Below are 19,487 nucleotides of genomic sequence, written 5' to 3' on the forward strand. Positions count from 1 at the left end.
ATGGAGTGCTTAGTTACTGCTCGGTAAGAAATGATGAACTGGAGTCATCTGACCAGTGGTGACCTCGCACCTCACTGACATACTGACATGAGCCAGCCTTCTGCTCTGCGGCTACTGCTTGCTTTCTGCACACAAAAGAACTTTCCATTTCTAAGGCTGAATCTAAAGACATTCTAACATCAACTACACTTAACATTTTTAGTATCATATATAGTAACAACATATATAACTCAAGTGAGTTGATGACAGTCTGAACAGCAATGACTAGGTCCACCCACTTGCAAGAAATTACGACATTACAAATACCGTCTATCTTGAGCTCAGTAGTTCGAGACCAGCCTAGGCAACGTGGCCAGACCCCATCGTTACAAAAAATTTAAAAATTAGCCAGGTGTGGTGGTGCCTACCTGAAGCCCCAGCTACTCAGAAGGCTGAGGCACAAGGATCGCTTGAGCCCAGGAGCTGGAGACTGCAGTGAGCAGTGACTGTACCATTGCACTCCGGCCTGGGCAACAGAGTGAGATTCTGTCTCAAAAAAAAAAAAAAAAAAGTTGCCTGTCCACAGACATCCTCACTTCAGAACTGTAAAAAAAAACTGTGCACCTTGGAATCAATGAAAAAGATCATAATAACTGTTTTATAGAAATGGTTTTCTCATATCAGGCAAAGAGTTCCTCGAGTTCCTCAAGGCTTGAGTACCTCATTTGTTTCTCTACCCCAGTATCCTAGGCTAGGGCCTTGGCATGCAGTAACTGTTCAACAGATATTTGTTACAAAAATAAAACAAACCATACTCTCAAGGGGTAAACAGTGCCTTCAAGCTGATTCAGACCAGAAGCTCTCCCACATTTCTGAGTATAATCCATGATTAAAAACAAAACCTGGGCCAGACACGGTGGCTCACGTCTGTAATCCTACAACTTTGGGAGGCCAAGGCGGGCGGATCACGAGGTCAGGAGATCAAGACCATCCTGGCTAACAAGGTTAAACCCTATCTCTACTAAAAAAAAATACAAAAAATTAGCCGGGCGTGGTGGTGGGTGCCTGTAGTCCCAGCTACTCAGGAGGCTGAGGCAGGAGAATGGCATGAACTGGGAGGCAGACCTTGCAGTGAGCCGAGATCGCACCACTGCACCTCCAGCCTGAGCGGCAGAGCGAGACTCCGTCTCAAAAAAAAAAAACCCATGCCTTGGCCAAGGCCATGCCACACCCAAGCAAAATGAAACTTTACAGAAATAATATTACCTTATACTACATGGACACACTGGTTTTTCTTTTCTTACAGACAGGGTCTTGCTCTGTCATCCAGGCTGGAGTGTAGTGGCATGATCATAGCTCACTGCAGCCTCAACTTCCTGGGCTCAGTGATCCTCCTGCCTCAGCCTCCCGAGTAACTGGGACTACAGGCCCGCACCACCATGGTCAGCTAGTTTTTCTAAATTTTTCGGAGAGATGGGCATTTCACTATGTTGCCCAGCCTGGCCTAGACAGAACTCCTGGGCTCAAGCCTCCTGCCTCGGCCTCTCAAAGTGCTGGAATTACATGCATGAGCTACCTCACCCTGCCTGATGTTCTCTATTCTATTCCCTTAGGTTTCAAAACAAACAAACAAAAAAAAAAAACACAAAAAAACCTGGCAAGATCCATTCTGCTGTTGTCCCTCTGCCCCACCCAGAAGTTCCTCCAGCCAATGTTTGCTAGACTCACTCGTTTAAGTACCATATTCCCCAGTTTTTGCCATCCTCATGTGTTCATTACGTGTACCAGCATTTATCTAATATTTTCCTAAAATACAGTAACTTTCTTTCTTTCTTTCTTTTTTTTTTAATGGAGATAAAGTCTTGCTCTGTCACCCAGGCTGGAGTGCACTGGCACAATCTCAGCTCACTGCAACCACCACCTCCCAGGTTCAAGCAGTTCTCCTGTCTCAGCCTCCCAAGCAGCTGGGACTACAGGCGCCCGCCACCACGCCTGGCTCATGTTTGAATTTTTAGTAGAGATGGGGTTTCACCATATTGGTCAGGCTGGTCTCCAACTCCTAACCTCAGATGATCCCGCCCACCTTGGCCTCCCAAAGTGCTGGGATTACAGGCGTGAGCCACGGCGCCTGGCTAAGGAGCTCTCTTCTAGCCTGCACTTGCCTTGCTCTAGTCCTTCCCAAGCTCTTCTAACAGGGACCTGTCCAATCCATCTCCACAGGAACGCAGCCAGTTCCTCCCTAAGGCCCCAACACGGGGCAGGGTGCATACCTGCTGAGGAAGTCCTTGGAGAGTTGGGCCATCTATTCTCTGACTGAGCCTGGGGCTCACTGAAGCAGGGATGACTTTGTCACATGCACCCTTGCTGACAGTGGGTACCCTGCCGACAGTGGGTACCCTGCCGACAGTGGGTACCTTGCCGACAGTGGGTACCTTGCAGACAGTGGGTACCTTGCCGACAGTGGGCACAGGAATTCAATAAGCCAAACAGGTGATAATTTTAGTTAGGGAGAATATATGTGCAAATTATTCCCATATCATACACAAAGAAAAAGTCTCAACTGTAAAACGAGCAAAAACAGTCCAATGATGAAACCTTTTCTTGAAAATCTGAATTGAAAGGACAAGTTATATTACTGCTCAAGAAAAACTTCTCCCTGATCTGTTAGAATTCACACCATGAGTTCCAAATCACACCAAAGTACTCAAAGCCTTGGCCAAAGCAAACCTACTACAGCATCTCAACACAAATCTCCATTTTCTTTTTTCTTAAATTAGCCTTACTACTGTATTATTAAAACTCTTAAACCAAAAGTTGAAACTAAAAATTGAAGTATTTTATAAATAACATAAGCACAATAATACCTTCCAAATAATCTTCAAATATGCCGAATTAAAAGTAGGCATTTAATTGCACAAATTTAATGAATTTAACATTTAAAAGTAAAGTTAAACTACTTCTGAGTCCTTACAGTACCCTAAAATCATTCTCAAAGTCCAAGACGAGACTGTGCTGGACTCCAGTCCTAGAAAAAACGTTCACCAGCACCGCCCCACCCACCAGAGCACACGTGAGTCCCAGCGTGCGGCAGGGCCGGAGCGCTCTTTCCATCCCCACCCACCTCTGGCTCACTCTGAGTACAAGCAAAACTCCACACCCCAGACCTAACACGCCATCTGTCCATGTTTGACTTGCCCATATCACCATCTTATTTAGTTCTTGGTAGCAGCTATCAACCATCACAAAGCAGCTTCTTTTATTCTTTGCTACTTCAAATCACAAATGAAAAAGAAAATGCAAGAATAGAAACACAGAGACGGGCCAGGTGTGGTGGCTCACACCTGTAATCCCAGCATGTTGGGAGGCTGATGCTGGAGGACTGCTTGAGCCCAGGAATTTAAGACCTGCCAAACCAACACGGTGAAACCCAGTCTCTACAAAAACAAAAACAAAAAAATTTGCAGGCGTGAGGAACGGTGGTGCACGCCTGTAGTCCCAGCTACTTGGAGGCTGAGGTGGGAGGATCACTCGAGCTGGGGAGGTCGAGGCTACAGTGAGCCGTGATCCCACCACTGCATTCCATCCTGAGTGACAGAATGAGACCCTGTCTCAGAAAAAAAGAAACACAGACATGGAGAGAGAAGACAGCTATAATGGGGCAAATTTAAACAAGGATCTTTGAAAATGTGTGTGTGTGTTTTTTTTAAATTATACCCACACACACACCTTCCACATTCTTCTAAAAATTATACCCACACACACCTTCCACATTCTTCTAAAAATTATACCCACACACACACCTTCCACATTCTTCTATACTTAGAAAGGGAGTGTGCAAGCCAGGCTTGGTGGCTCACGCCTATAATCCGAGTACTTTGGGAGACCAAGGCAGGCAGATCACCTGAGGTCGAGAGTTCGAGACCAGCCTGACCAACATGAAGAAACCCCATCTCTAATAAAAATACAAATTTACCCAGGTGTGGTGACGCATGCCTGTAATCCCAGCTACTCAGGAGGCTGAGGCAGGAGAATCACTTGAACCTGGAAGGTGGAGGTTGTAGTGAGCCGAGATCGCGTCATTGCACTCCAGTCTGGGCAACAAGATCCAAACTCCATCTCAAAAAAAAGAAAAGAAGTGTGCATACCAACCTGGTGAGCTAGGTAAGGTGCTCACATCTTGGCAACAGAAAGCAGGCGACATGATCAAAGTCACAGACAGGCAGAGCCACACTAAAGAATGAAGTACTGGCTACAAGTCCCAGCTCCTCCCGCTTCACTGAGCAGCCCGAGGGAGACTTGCCTCAGCACTGGGGAGCCCTGCCTGAGCATTGGGGAGCCCTGCCTAAGCAAGGGGAGCCCCGCCTGAGCATTGGGGAGCCCTGCCTGAGCATTGGGGAGCCCTGCCTAAGCAAGGGGAGCCCCGCCTGAGCATTGGGGAGCCCTGCCTGAGAACCGGGGAGCCCTGCCTGAGCATTGGGGAGCCCTGCCTGAGAACCGGGGAGCCCTGCCTGAGCACCGGGGAGCCCTGCCTGAGAACCGGGGAGCCCTGCCTGAGCACCGGGGAGCCCTGCCTGAGAACCGGGGAGCCCTGCCTGAGCATTGGGGAGCCCTGCCTGAGAACCGGGGAGCCCTGCCTGAGCACTGGGGAGCCCTGCCTGAGAACTGGGGAGCCCTGCCTGAGCACTGGGGAGCCCTGCCTGAGAACCGGGAAGCCCTGCCTGAGAACCGGGGACCCCTGCCTGAGCATTGGGGAGCCCTGCCTGAGAACCGGGGAGCCCTGCCTGAGCATTGGGGAGCCCTGCCTGAGCACTGGGGAGCCCTGCCTGAGAACTGGGAAGCCCTGCCTGAGAACCGGGGACCCCTGCCTGAGCATTGGGGAGCCCTGCCTGAGCACTGGGGAGCCCTGTCTAAGCAAAGGGGAGCCCCGCCTGAGCATTGGGGAGCCCTGTCTGAGCATTGGGGAGCCCTGCCTAAGCAAGGGGAGCCCCGCCTGAGCATTGGGGAGCCCTGCCTGAGAACCGGGAAGCCCTGCCTGAGCACTGGGGAGCCCTGCCTGAGAACCGGGGAGCCCTGCCTGAGCACTGGGGAGCCCTGCCTGAGAACCGGGGAGCCCTGCCTGAGAACCGGGGACCCCTGCCTGAGCATTGGGGAGCCCTGCCTGAGCATTGGGGAGCCCTGCCTGAGCACTGGGGAGCCCTGCCTGAGCACTGGGGAGCCCTGCCTGAGAACCGGGGACCCCTGCCTGAGCATTGGGGAGCCCTGCCTGAGAACCGGGGAGCCCTGTCTGAGCATTGGGGAGCCCTGCCTGAGAACAGGGAGCCCTGCCTGAGAACCGGGGAGCCCTGCCTGAGCATTGGGGAGCCCTGCCTGAGAACGGGGAGCCCTGCCTGAGCATTGGGGAGCCCTGCCTGAGAACCAGGGAGCCCTGCCTGAGCATTGGGGAGCCCTGCCTGAGAACCGGGGAGCCCTGCCTGAGAACCGGGGAGCCCTGCCTGAGCACCGGGGAGCCTGCCTGAGCATTGGGGAGCCTTGCCTGAGAACCGGGGAGCCCTGCCTGAGCATTGGGGAGCCCTGCCTGAGAACGGAGAGCCCTGCCTGAGCATTGGGGAGCCCTGCCTGAGAACCGGGGAGCCCTGCCTGAGCATTGGGGAGCCCTGCCTAAGCACCGGGGAGTGCTTTATCTCACAACAGGAAAAGGCATTCTTTCCCCTCAGTTTCTCAAGACACCCAGTGACTTCAGGATCTGCAAACAATTGTGTTACCGAATGTGTCACACTCCCCTCCATGCTGCAGGAAAGAACCTGAGTGATGAGAGTGCGTGATTCTGACTCTGACCCGGACTTCCTCTTAACCTCCACACCCAAATCAAGACCTGAGCGTGGAGCTGGCTCAGACCGGGGAGCCGACTGCTACCTGAAGATATGTCATCAATTCTTTCTACTCCCTTAAAATTCAAGTACCTGAGACATTCACTCCCATTTTGTAAAAAAGCAAACAAAAACATAAGACTCAGGGACAGAATGCAAGAATACAACTAAGTATACCTGGCTGGAAGAACAGCTTTTACCGTGACACCACCACCCTAATGGGCCCTAAGGACAAAACTTGTGCCTCACCTCCGATGGTGTACAAGTAGTTAGGACTTTCCTGTGACCCTGAACAAATAGCTGCAAGTGTAAAGTTCGTTTTAACTCCTAGACCCGCTCTGTTTTAGTACTGATTGCAGACAAGCGCTGACAATCCCACTAAGCTCTAAGCCTTTCTTGTGATTATCATTCCCAAACTCTCTTTCGCTATGCATACATTCCTAAACTCCTATTTTCTCCAAATTCTCAAAACATTCCATTTTACAGAGACTCACTATGGTCTCACTATGGTGCCCAGACTGGTCTCTAACTCCTGGCCTCAAGCAATCCTCCTACCCCAGCCTCCAAAAGTGGCGGGATTACAGGCATGAGGCACCACGCCCAGCGTGTCAAGATATTCTAAATTCTCTTTTGCTCAATTTAATGTCACACAGAAACTAAATGTGCCGTCCATCAGCCACAAAAATGACTAATGAAAATGTAAATGACCATGTGGCCCCATCCTGCTTTCCATTGGGGAATGGGAAGACCAGCTGGCTCATCACCCAGATAAGAGTTATGGCCTGGATGGAGGTGTCGGGGTGAGCCAAGCACTTCTTCTGTAACGTCTTAGTTTTACTGGAACACAGCCATACACAGGCGTACTCATGCTTCAGTGGCCAAGTTAAGTAGTTTCAACAGAGAGACCTACGGCTGGCAAAGTTCTTGACCACTTGGTCCTCTGTAGAAAAAGTTTGCCAACGCCTGGCCTACGTCAGAACCCAAACTACACCTCTGCAGACCAGCCTAACGAGCAGGTCAAGTGCTGATAGTCTGAAGGGCATTTCAGGTTTTTGTTTTAAAAGTTAATTATCTGTAAAGACGAATCAATAGAGACAGATAGTAGATTAGTGGTTGCCTGGGGTGTGAACAGATTAACTGTAAATTGACAGGAGGGATCTTACTGAAGTGACAACATTTTTCTAAAATTGTATTACGGTGATGGTTTCACAAATAACTTTTTTTTTGAGACGAAGTCTCACTCTGTCGCCCAGGGAGAAGTGCAGTTGTGTGATAGCTCACTGCAGACTCCGCCTCCTGAGTTTTCAAGCAATCCTCACACGCCAGTCTCCCAAGTAGCTAAGATTACTAAAGGCACACGCCATCAAGCCTGGTTAACTTTTGTATTTTTAGTAAAGACAGAGTTTCGCAACGTTGGCCAGGCTGGTCTCAAACTCCTGACCTCAGGTGATCTGCACACCTCAGCCTCCCAAAGCGCTGGGAGGGCCACTGCACCCGGCCCATCTCACAAATCACTTTTAGTAAGCAAACTTAACTAAACTTAACTAAAAGTCACTGAACTGCATACTTAAAATGCATCAATTTGTGATGGAAAAAGTATTTCAGTGAATCTTAAAAACTGGAAAGAAAAGTCAACTATCTGTATAATTGTACTTTTGTAATCTAAGACCTAAAGTTTAGTGCGCAATCCGCAATAAAATCCTAAAAAATCTTTAAAACATGTCCAGACGTTCAAAATTTAACCTCTGGTATCAAATAGCTCATTTGCGCTGGGTGTGGTGGCTCACACCTATAATCCCAGCACTTTGGGAGGCCGAGGCAGGTGGATCACCTGACGTTAGGAGTTCAAGACCAGCCTGGCCAACATGGTGAAACCCTATCTCTACTAAAATAAAAAATTAGCCAGGCGTGGCGGCGTGTACCTATAATCCCAGCTACTCGGGAGGCTGAGGCAGAAGAATCGCTTGAACCTGGGACGCAGAGGTTGCAGTGAGCCAAAATCACACCACTGCACTCCAGCCTGGGCAACAGAGCGAGACTCTGTATCAGGAAAAAAAAAAAAAAAAACTCATTTGCAAGTTAGAGACAGGAATTACAGCAGAGTACACCCATTGCCCCGCATCCCAGGAGCCACAAGCCGAGAGGGCAAGGTAGGGAGGACCAACCACACCTGGTGTCCTGCCACCAATGGCTCCAGGAACCCAAAATTCTCTCCCACACCCTGGGTATGATTAAAACCAGTAACACAAAGCTTTCTGTTAGAAACCACAGAGGGTGAGGACACAGCCGTTTACTTTTTTTTAATCAAGAAAGCTAATCTCAGCACTTTGGGAGGCTGAGGCGGGTGGATCACCTGAGGTCAGGAGTTTGAGACCAGCCTGGCCAACATGGTGAAACCTCATCTCTACTAAAAATACAAAAATTAGCCAGGTGTGGTGGCAGGAGCCTGTAATCTCAGCTCAGGAGGCTGAGGCAGGAGGCAGGAAAATCTCCAGAACCCGGGAGGTGGAGGTTGCAGTGAGCCGAGATCGCGCCACTGCACTCCAGCCTAGGCAACAGAAAGAGAGGCTGTCTCAAAAAATAAATAAATAAATAAATAAAATTTAAAAAAGAATACTTTGATGGTATCTTTGAAAATTAAGAGGTCCTATTCCCCTCACTACTTTTAGGTTCTTGTTTTCACATGGTCTTCTAGAAAGAAACTGCACACACCCGCTTTTCCACACAACCACACATGCGCGGAGAAACACGTATCACCTTTCATTTTATTTTCTAAATAGAGACAGGGTCTCCTTATGTTGAGACCCAGGCTGGTCTCAAACTCCTGGGCTCAAACAATCCTCCCGCCTCGGCCTCCCAAAGTGCTGGGATTACAGATGTGAGCCACCACGCCCGGCTGGCTACACATAACATCTTAAGCACATTTCTTTTCCGTTTTTTGTTTGTTTTAATAATAGCATTTAACAAGACAAATATCTTGGCTCCTTTTTGTTTTTATTGCCCTGCCCTTCAGGGATTAAGTGCATTTCTTAGATACTCTCAAAAACTATTTCTCTGCCATTAAATTTTGTTTCAGCTTGCTTACATCAATGTTTCAAAACCCAGAAATAAGAAAACTATTGCTCGAGGTAAATAACCACGTTTATACCAACTTCCAACTCAAAATGGAAGAGGAATCCCTTAGATAACACCTATTTCCTTATGAACGTTTCCTCAAAAATTCTAATAGGAATTTCAACTAAGTTAAAGTACTAATGTAAGCGGCACAAGACAGAATTCTCTCCCTTCCCAGACACTATTACAAGCCAAACCACCTTTCACAGGAACATGTCCTGCCTGCCAAGGTGTCCCCCAGGACAAAGCTGCTTGCCAGCTGACCATCACTTGTATTGCGTACTTCAAAAAGTGTGGCTAACAGAAAGGAGGCAAGAGAGATGTTATTTAAATAAAAGCACAAAACATCTTCCCAAGAATGAGAACATACACGGGAAAATACAAGCATAGCACACTCAGGACAACGTGATGTGCTGAAGACACAGCGACAAACAAAGAGGCCGTATGCCATTGACCTGTCCAAGAAGAACAGGAAGTATTACAAAACATGACTGGAGATAGAACTTGTGATTCTGAGGCAGGACTCTGGAGCCAGCCCGCCCAGCGTCCACCGCCGGCGTCCACTTCCAACTTGTGTGGCCCTGGGCAAGCGGCCCAACTTCTCTGCGCCTCAACTGACTTATCTCTGCCGCAAGGGGCAGAGGAGCACCCATATCTCAGGAGTCCCCAGGACTGTCCGAGTGGATCTCCACGGAGCACAAAGAAGAGCACCCAGCAGGTAGTGCGTGTTTCACAACCACCTTCCACAATGCAGACGGCACGCACGCTCAACTCATCACAGGGCAGTGCTTCACAACACCCCCTGGCACACCACAGCCAACGCAACCACAGCCATGCCACAAGCAAGAGAGCCTGAAGAGCTGCTCTCAGTCACTGCCCAGCAAGTGTGGGCGGCTGTAGCTTACAGACCAAGGGCCACAGACCACAACTTCTGCAGGCTTGCCTGGGACACATGGGCAGATAAGGAGAGCACCTGAGGCCTGCGCTGAGTCCCACAGCGAGGATCTGACCCACATGGGCACAGAAGGCTTCTATTGCAGGTTGCAGATCTTACATCTTTAACCTAGTGGGTAAAAACACCCTAAGAAAAGGCAAGTTTCTAAAACAATCATACTACACTCAGATAAGCAATTAATTTTTAATAAGCACTGCTCATAAAATAATGCCAATTTTCTCCTTCACAAATTATAAATCTGTCTTAAATCAAGCCATGATGAAAGCGGCTCTAGGTGAGACTCTCAGCGGCTACCACTGCTCTGGTTCCTCAAGCTGCTTCCCCAGGTGCTGTTAGGGTTCCTCATGCTATCTCCCCTTAAGTGCTGTAGCAGCAGTGCAGAGCCAACAAAGATGTATAACCTACTCAGTAAGAAAAACCACAAAGGAGTTACACGCGCCACATCATGGACAAACCTCAAAACACACCAGGTGGGGATGTAACTGAAAATAGCACAAACAAAAACTCCAAAACTCATTCCTTCCAACAGTGCAATGAGTAACCTGGCAAAAACTGTCAGAATCAACATCTTCAGAACTGTGGAATCTAATCAAAAACTTCTAACAAGCAGAGAACGCCTAATGAAAAAGCTGCTCAATTCGGGCAGGAGAGAGCTGTGGTGATGAACTTACCTGCTCACACACCCCATCCTTGGAGACAGCAGCCCCATTGCTGGTACAAAAGAGAGTGCTGCAGATTCGATTCTCACAGAATTGGGGCTGTGCGTTTTGACCTATCTGGTAGGCAGGTAAAATGGTGTAGCTGTTGCTGAAATACTCTGGCAATTCCTCAAAAAGCAACCACAGAACTAAGATATGACACGGCAATTCCACTCCGAGGTGTACACCCAAAAAGTATTCAAATGAAAACCTGTGCACACATGCTCACAGCATTATTCAAAACAGTCAAAAAGGTAGAAACAGGTCGGGCGTGGTGGCTCACACCTCTAATCCCAGCACTTTGAGAGGCTGATGCTAGCCAATCACCTGAGGTCAGGAGTTCAAGACCACCCTGGCTAACATGCTGAAATCCCGTCTCAACTAAAAAATAGAAAAATAGAAAAATTAGCCTGGTGTGGTGGTAGGCACCTATAATCCCAGCCACCCAGGAGGCTGAGGCAGGAGAATCACTTGAACCCAGGAGGCAGATGTTGCAGTGAACCAAGATTGCACCACTACACTCCAGACTGGGCAACAGAGCAAGACTCGGTCTCAAAAAAAAAAAAAAAAAGAAGAAGGTAGAAACGGGGCCCAGGTAAGGTGGCTCACACCTGTAATCCCAGTACTTTGGGAGGGCAAGGCAGGTGGATCACCTGAGGTCGGGAGTTCGAGACCAGCCTGATCAACAAGGAGAAACCCTGTCTCTACCAAAAATACAAAATTAGCCGAGCGTGGTGGTGCACTCCTGTAATGCCAGCTACTCAGGAGGCTGAGGCAAGAGAATCACTTAAACCTGGGAGGCAGAGGTTGCAGCGAGCCGAGATTGCGCCACTCCAACCTGGATGACAGACCAAGACTCCACCTCAAAAAAAATAAGGTGGAAACAAGCCAAGCGTCAATCAAGACATGAATGGGTAAACATAATGCCTCCACCCAGACAACGCAGCATTATTCACAAGTAAACAGGAATAAAATTCCAAGACATACAACATAGATGGACTCCAAAGACATGTTACGTTAAAGAAGCCGACACTAAAGGCCGCATATTACATGAAATCACTCCTAGGAAGTCTCCAGGATAGACAGATCCACGGTGACAGAGTCAACAAGTGGCTGTAAGAGCTGGGGAGAAGTGGAGCGCTTCCTTCTGGGGAAACGGAAATATCCTGGAATAGAGATAATGGTGCTAGTTGCACAAAGTTGTAAATGTGCTAAAGGCCAGGGAATTGTACACATTCAAGTGGTCAGAGTGGTAGGATGTTCGTGATGTGAATCCTACCTCTAGAAAATTAGAGTAGTATGTCAGACTCAAAAGATTACAAATTCCAGGCCAGGCACAGTGGCTCACGCCTGTAATCCCAGCACTTTGGGAGGATGGGGTGGGCGGATCACAAGGTCAGGAGTTCAAGACCAGCCCGGTCAATATGGTAAAACCCTGTCTCTACTAAAAATACAAAAATTAACCAGGCGTTGTGGCAGGCACCTGTAGTCCCAGCTACTTCGGAGGCTAGGACAGAAGAATCACTTGAACTCAGGAGGCGGAGGCTGCAGTGAGCTGAGATCACGCCACTGCACTCCAGCCTGGGTGACAGAGCAAGGCTCCATCTCAAAAAAAAAAAAAAAAAAAAAAAGACTACAAACTCCATTAATATGAAATTCTAAAATGAGCAAAACTAATCCATAATAACAGAAAGTGGGCTAGCAGTGCTTGGGGCCGTAGAAGGTTCTGGTTACAAACGGGCATTCTGAAGTAATGGAAACGTCTATGTCAATCTGGTGCTTAAGACGTGGGGTAAGAAAACTACCAAACTCATCCTACAGTACCTTCTCGAATGGGTGCTTTTATTACACAAAGTATACCGGTATAAACATCACTGAAGAAATCCAGGGACATGTGAAACGCACAAGTGTGGAGCTGAATGGACCCACGCGAACCAATACACAATCGTCAGATTCAGACCAAGCACCTGGCTGAGACTGCACCTCGCAACGAGTTGCTCCCAAAGAAAGATATCCTGGCCACAGCCCTGGAGACCCTGCTCCTGGGAACTGGAGACTGCAGCCATCCGCCTGCAGCTCTGTTCTCAGACGCCACTGCTGTGGGGTGGCGCTAGAAAAGCAGTGACACAAAAAGAAAAAAAAAAAGTTTCTGAAATGGTTTTTTAGCGGTTTAATCAAAATAAAACTCAACCAATTTTCTTCAAAACATAAACTCCTATTCTTGTTGTACGTGAGCACTTGCTTTACGTAACTGAGATACCTGGATTTCATTTCTTAGGAATAACATTGTACATTAAAGAAAATTCTTTGCCAGGCTTTCACTCATGATTGTGCAGTTCCACTGGAAGGCTGAGCATCACTCTGACACGTTCAGACATGTTCCATTCATCATCTCCAAGGCTGCTTGCTACAAAGAAGCTGTTTCATTCCACAACATCTCCTTAAACAAAATCCAAGCTTGCTTTGCCTTAGGTAACCAAAACTTGATTTAAACTCCCAAATAGGGAGCCAGCCTGCTGCTGGCCACTGCGTGCCCTGGGCCTCAGTTTCCTGCTGCTGACTGGCTGCCTGCACCTCCTCTGCGGTCCCGGCCTCATGAAGCTGCCCACTGGTCCTGTGGTTCCTCAGGGGTCCTGGCACTGGCAAGGGGATACAGCAAACCCACACCGTCGTGACACTGATCACAGACACCTGTCTTCAGGAAAACTTCTCTGTGATGAAAGACCCCGATTCACAGTGGTGAACTCTTTGAAAACTATATTAAAGAAGGGAAGACTGTGCTAGAGGAAATAACCACACATGCATTTATTCACATGGGAAATGGATCAGACAATGGCTGCCAATGCTACGAATAAATTCTTGATTGATGAATTTCTAAGAAATCAAGACAACCTTCAAGGTTGGGCCAAGAGCATGGATGAGAAAGGCAGATGTGCATCTGGTTCTGTTTTCTGACCATAATATTGAGATCTGCATCAAAGCATGTCTTGAGAGGAGGGAACAGTGGTAAGAGTGAAGACAGCAGAGAGAGCTTGGGAAAGAGAATTCAGATCCATCTTCAAGTTAACAAAAACAATTACTGACTCATACGAAGAAATCGGGAAAGTCAATAAAACAGATGCTTCTAAACCTGTCCATGAAGTTTTTCTGAAGTTGTGAAAATTTTCAAAAAAAAAGACTAACTCTAAGCCTGAAAGCATCCTTTTTTTTCTTTTTCTTTTTTTTTAGCTACCACACCCGGCCTCTTACAAGTTTTAAATTTCCAACCTTAAGTAAATTTGTGGACCAAATTTCAAAAGAACTTTTTGTGAATTTAGTTCCTGCATAATATGTTTGGTAAACAACTAAAAAAACTGATTCCTAGTACTGTTTCAGTATTTATCAAACAACTGATCATGTTCTATTAAAAGGCTTAAAAAAGGCCGGGCGCGGTGGCTCAAGCCTGTAATCCCAGCACTTTGGGAGGCCGAGACGGGCGGATCACGAGGTCAGGAGATCGAGACCATCCTGGCTAACACGGTGAAACCCCATCTCTACTAAAAAATACAAAAAACTAGCCGGGCGAAGTGGCGGGCGCCTGTGGTCCCAGCTACTCGGGAGGCTGAGGCAGGAGAATGGCGTAAACCCGGGAGGTGGAGCTTGCAGTGAGCTGAGATCCGGCCACTGCACTCCAGCCCGGGCGACAGAGCCAGACTCAGTCTCAAAAAAAAAAAAAAAAGGCTTAAAAAAATAAAAGCCAGGAACAGTGGCTCATGCTTGTAATCCCAGCACACTGGAAAGCCTAGGCAAGGGGATTTCTTGAGGCATCTGAGACCAGCTTGGGCAACACAGCAAGGCCCCATATCTACAAACAAAAAAAAGTAGCTGAGCATGGTAGTGCCTGCAGTCCCAGCTACTCAGGAGGCTGAGCCTGGAGGATCGCTTGAGCCCAGGAAGTCAAGATTGCAGTGAGCCAAGATTGTATCACTGCACTCCACCCTGGGCGACCTAGCAAGACCCTGTATCCAAAAAAAAAAAAAAGGCCGGGTGCGGTGGCGCACACCTGTAATCCCAGCATTTTGGGAGGCCGAGGTGGGCAGAGCACGAGGTCAGGAAATCTAGACCATCCTGGCTAACACAGTGAAACCCCATCTCTCCTAAAAATACCAACAATTAGCTGGGCGTGGTGGCGCGCGCCTGTAGTCCCAGCTACTCAGGAGGCTGAAGGAGGAGAATGGCGTGAACCCGGGAAGCGGAGGCTGCAGTAAGCCGAGATCACGCCACTGCACTCCAGCCCAGGCGACAGAGCGAGACTCCGTCTCAAAATAAAAAAAGCAGGTCTTGTCTTACTACACCTTGTACAACATGGTATGAAAGGGAGTGTTCTTTGCCTCCAAGGTGTTGGGTGGCTGAGGGCAGCGTGGGTTCAGGGCCAGGCAGACTATCAGCTCTGCCCTGATGTAATCTGAGGGTATGGCAAGGGTCACATCTAGAGGCCTGTGTTCCTTAGACTCCATTATTAATCATGATTCAGCTGGTCTCAGCACAGCTCCTTGCAGTGGAGCCCTGAAATGCATGTGCTAGACACATTATGATGTTCAGTTAGCTTTGTAGTAACCCCTCAAAGATTTGTTTTCTAGATTAAATGTAGAGTTAGGATAAACTAAAAGAAACAAGCCCACCAGGCGCGGTGGCTCACATCTGTAATCCCAGGACTCTGAGAGATCCTGGTGTGGATCATTTAAGGTCAGGAGTTTGAGACCAGCCTACTCAACATGGTGAAACTCTGTCTCTACTAAAAATACAAAAGAATTAGCTGGGCGTGGTGGTGTGAGCCTGTAATTCCAGCTACTCGGGAGGCTGAGCCAGGAGAATTGTTTGAACCTGGGAGGCCGAGATTTCAGTGAGCTGAGATTGCGTACCACTGCAGTCCAGCCTGGGAAACAGAGTAAGACAGTCTCAAAAACAAAAAAAAAATAAAAATTAAAAAATAAAATTTAAATTTAAAAAAATCACATGCTTTGGTCATAAAAATAATAAATGTATTCTATAAATGTCCTGAGGTCAGGAGTTCAAGACCAGCCTGGCCAATATGGAAAACTGGTTGAACTTGGGAGGTGGAGGATGCAGTGAGCCAAGATAGCACCACTGCACTCCAGCCCGGGTGACAGAACGAGACTCTTGTCTCAAAAAAAAAAAAAAAAAATTAAATTTGACACTGGGCACAGCAGCTCACGCATGTCATCCTATCACTATGGGAGCCGAAGCAGGCGGGTTGTTTGAACCCAGGAGGTCGAGGCCACAGTGAGCCACGATCACACCACTGCACTCCAGCCCAGGCAAGACAGCAAGACTCTGCCTCAAAATAAGTCAGTAAACAAAAATTGAATTTGACCTGCAGAGGGTGGTCACAACTGAGGACTCTGAGCTGTGGGGGCAAATTGTTCAAATGAAGACTCTGACCCACAGTAACAAACTGATCCAAAAGGGAAATGTGCCAGTCACAAAAGGACAAACATCGTATGATCCCCTTATAGGAGAGGTGCCTTGAGCACTGACATTCACAAGAGAAGAAAGGACAAATATCCTATGACCTCCCCCTTATAGGAGAGGTGCCTTGAGTAGTGACATTCATAAGAGAAGCATATTGGTGGTTGGGGTTACGGGGAGAGGGACGCAGAAACAGTGTTAAGGGTAGCCGGTGTCGTCTGGGAAGACCAAGAAGTTCTGGAGAGGGATGGTGGTGATGGCTTAACACAATGTGAATCGAATACCAGAGAACTGCACACTCAGAAATGGTACAGATGGTCAATTTTACACCACTGGGCTCAGGCAATCCTTCCCCTCAGCCTCCTGAGGAGCTAGGACCACAGGCACGTGCCACCACGCCTGGCTAATATTTGTATTTTTTGTAGAAACGGGGTATCACCATGTTGCCCAGGCTGGTCTCAAACTCCTGTGCTCAAGTTATCTGCCTCCCTTGTCCTCCCAAAGTGCTGAGATTACAGGCATGAGCCACCCCACCCCACGTAATAATTCCATTTTAATACTAAATTTACTAAACAAGGAAAAGTTCATAGAATTATTAACTATGCCATCTTATTTAGGCTACCTAAATTCTCTGAACTTCATCTTCTAATCTAAATAAATAAAATGTATCTTTTGTTTTTTTTTTTTTGAGACAGAGTCTTGCTCTGTCGCCCAGGCTGGGGTGCAGTGGCCGGATCTCAGCTCACTGCAAGCTCGGTCTCCCAGGTTCACGCCATTCTCCTGCCTCAGCCTCCCGAGTAGCTGAGACTACAGGCGCCACCAGCACGCCTGGTTAATTTTTTGCATTTTTAGTAGAGACGGGGTTTCACCATTCACAGGATGGTCTCGATCTCCTGACCTTGTGATCCACCTGCCTCGGCTTCCCAAAGTGCTGGGATAACAGGCGTGAGCCACCGCGCCCGGCCAAAATTTATCTTTCTACACTAATAATTATGGTCATTTCCATTAAAACATTAAGTTTTAAAAACTAGGGTTCTCATTTAAGCCTGTCTCCTAGCAGCTCAGCTCTCAGAACGTTCCGAAGACTCTGTCACTGCCCTCTCCCCACATCTGGTGCTCATTTTGGAGACCTGCAGAGCATCTATTGCAAAAGCCCATCCCAGCATCTTCTTAATCACTGGTATACTTCCCTCTGTCACAAGCTTCATTTAAGAAAAGCCTCACACTCAGTGTTTTTCAATAATTTCAACGTAGTATTCCATGGCAAATTGTCTAGTTCACATTTAATTCAAAATTAATTCCCTAAGTTACAAGCAATAGACTGTTATTAGGTTTCATGTTCCCATAGCTTTCTACTTATGGAAAAAATTAACTTCTTCAAAACACCTATGGTGGAAGTTCTTCCTGTCACACTGCAATTCTATTTATAAGAAATAATAGTACTGTAGTACTATTAGATCACAATGGTAATGCCAGGTGCAGTGGCTCACACCTGTAATCCCAACATTTTGGGAGGGTGAGGTGGGAGGATCACTTAAGGTCAGGAGTTAAAAACCAGCCTGGCCAACATGGTAAAACCCCGTGTCTACTAAAAATACATAAATTAACCAGGCGTGGTGGTGGGCACCTGTAGTCCCAGCTACTCGGGAGGCTGAGGCAGGAGAATGGCATAAACCCGGGAGGCGGAGCTTGCAGTGAGCTGAGATCCGGCCACTGCACTCCAGCCTGGGCGGCAGAGCGAGACTCCGTCTCAAAAAAAAAAAAAAAAAAAAAAAAAAAAAACATAAATTAGCCAGGCATGGTGGTGGGCGCCTATAGTCCCAGCTACTAGGGAGGCTGAGGCACAAGAATCACTTGCACCTGGGAGGTGGAGGCTGCAGTGAGCCAAGATCCCACTACCGCACTCCAGCCTGGGTGACAGAACAAGACCCCGCCTCAAAAGAAAAAAAAGATCACAATGGTGGAATCTATCCCTCTCAACTAAAATTTCTTAAAGTAACAAACATTTTGAAAAGAATAAATCTGGTCAGGCGCAGTGGCTCACGCCTGTAATCCCAGCACTTTGGGAGGCTGAGGTGGGCAGATCACGAGGTCACGAGTTCAAGACCAGCCTGGCCAACATGGTGAAACTCCGTCTCTACTAAAAATAGGCCGGGCGTGGTGGCTCAAGCCTGTAATCCCAGCACTTTGGGAGGCTGAGACGGGCGGATCACGAGGTCAGGAGATCGAGACCATTCTGGCTAACACGGTGAAACCCCGTCTCTACTAAAAATATAAGAAAATTAGCCGGGCGAGGTGGCGGGCACCTGTAGTCCCATCTACTCAGGAGGCTGAGGCAGGAGAATGGCGTGAACCCGGGGGGGGCGGAGCTTGCAGTGAGCCGAGATCGCGCCACTGCACTCCAGCCTGGGGCACAGAGCAAGACTCCGTCTCAAAAAATAATAATAATAAAATATAAAAAATTAGCTGGGCATGGTGGCAGGCACCTGTAATCCCAGCTACTCGGGAGGCTAAGGCACGAGAATCGCTTGAACCTGGGAGGTGGAGGCTGTAGTGAGCCAAGATCGCACCACTGCACTCCAGCCTGGGTGACAGAGTGAGATTCCATCTAAAAAAAACAAAAGAAAAGAAAAGAATAAATCCGTAACGGCACTGGAAAACAGAAGAATGATATGCCAACAGATGACCAGAATTAAGCACCTAAATTAACAGAAAGTAAATGAGATCAGACAAATAACTTCAGTCTAGAGAAACCAGAGATCAAACTCTAGAGAAGGAAGAAGCTGCAGAGATCAAACTCTAGAGAAGGAAGAAGCTGCAGAGATCAAACTCTACAGAAAGTCAGGACCGCTGCACAGGAAAAGCTTCAAGGACAAAAATCAATAAAGCCACATAGTTCCAAGTTCACCTACTACGATGGGGAAACCCCCTGAGGTTCAGGGACCGAATCTGGCCCAATGTCTTTTTTAGACAGTCCACAGGCTAAGAATGAGGTTTATATTTATACCTGGTTGAGAAAGAAAACAACATTTTGTGGTAGGTGAAAATTATATGAAATTCTAATTTCAGTGTTAATACTAGTTTTAACTGGAAAACAGTCAGGCTCGTTTTAAGTGTGGCCCCGGTTCCTTCCATGATACCACAGCAGAGCTGAAGAGCTGTCAGAGAACACACGGCCACAAGGTCTAACGTATCTACTACCTGGCCCTTGACAGAAAAACTGAGATGGAATGAAAAAGACAAGTCTGCATATTAAAAGAGCTTCAAGATGCTAACCAATATAAAAAAGTAACAATCTAAACCCTAAAATAGCAAAATGTCAGACTCCCACATACAAACAGAAAATCCTACAAGTTTCCATAAAATCCTAAAAAGCTTACCTAAAAAAGAATCATGAATTAGACT

At 47.6% G+C, this 19,487-nt stretch overlaps 2 protein-coding genes and 1 long non-coding RNA gene across 34 annotated transcripts in view; 1 reads left to right on the top strand and 2 right to left on the bottom strand.

Moving 5' to 3' along the window:
- ANKRD11 (ankyrin repeat domain containing 11) overlaps positions 1 to 19,487 on the bottom strand; it is a 235,407-nt gene that overhangs the window by 188,389 nt on the left and 27,531 nt on the right. For 5 of the 32 annotated variants that reach the window (XM_077986783.1, XM_077986773.1, XM_077986770.1 and 2 more), the window contains exon 1: positions 3,953 to 4,111. The exons of 26 other annotated variants lie outside the window; for them this stretch is intronic. The gene's annotated coding sequence lies outside the window, so the exon portion shown is untranslated. Of the gene's footprint in view, positions 1 to 3,952; positions 4,112 to 19,487 lie in introns of those variants that run through there. One more of the 32 variants, XM_077986781.1, reaches the window with a different exon arrangement.
- Positions 3,953 to 7,479, bottom strand: LOC144338205 (uncharacterized). The gene is made up of 2 exons (XM_077986914.1): positions 5,188 to 7,479; positions 3,953 to 4,788 (listed from the first exon to the last, which is right to left on the bottom strand). Exons 1-2 carry the CDS (start codon positions 5,763 to 5,765, stop codon positions 4,281 to 4,283), a joined length of 1,086 nt encoding a protein of 361 aa, XP_077843040.1. The 5' UTR covers positions 5,766 to 7,479; the 3' UTR covers positions 3,953 to 4,280.
- On the top strand, positions 17,489 to 18,220 carry LOC144338213 (uncharacterized). Its single transcript, XR_013412176.1, has 2 exons — positions 17,489 to 17,714; positions 17,901 to 18,220. It is a non-coding gene; the product is annotated as an uncharacterized LOC144338213 (long non-coding RNA).

This window comes from Macaca mulatta, chromosome 20 (assembly GCF_049350105.2).
Source record: "Macaca mulatta isolate MMU2019108-1 chromosome 20, T2T-MMU8v2.0, whole genome shotgun sequence".
In the NCBI taxonomy this organism is placed as follows: Eukaryota; Metazoa; Chordata; class Mammalia; order Primates; family Cercopithecidae; genus Macaca; species Macaca mulatta.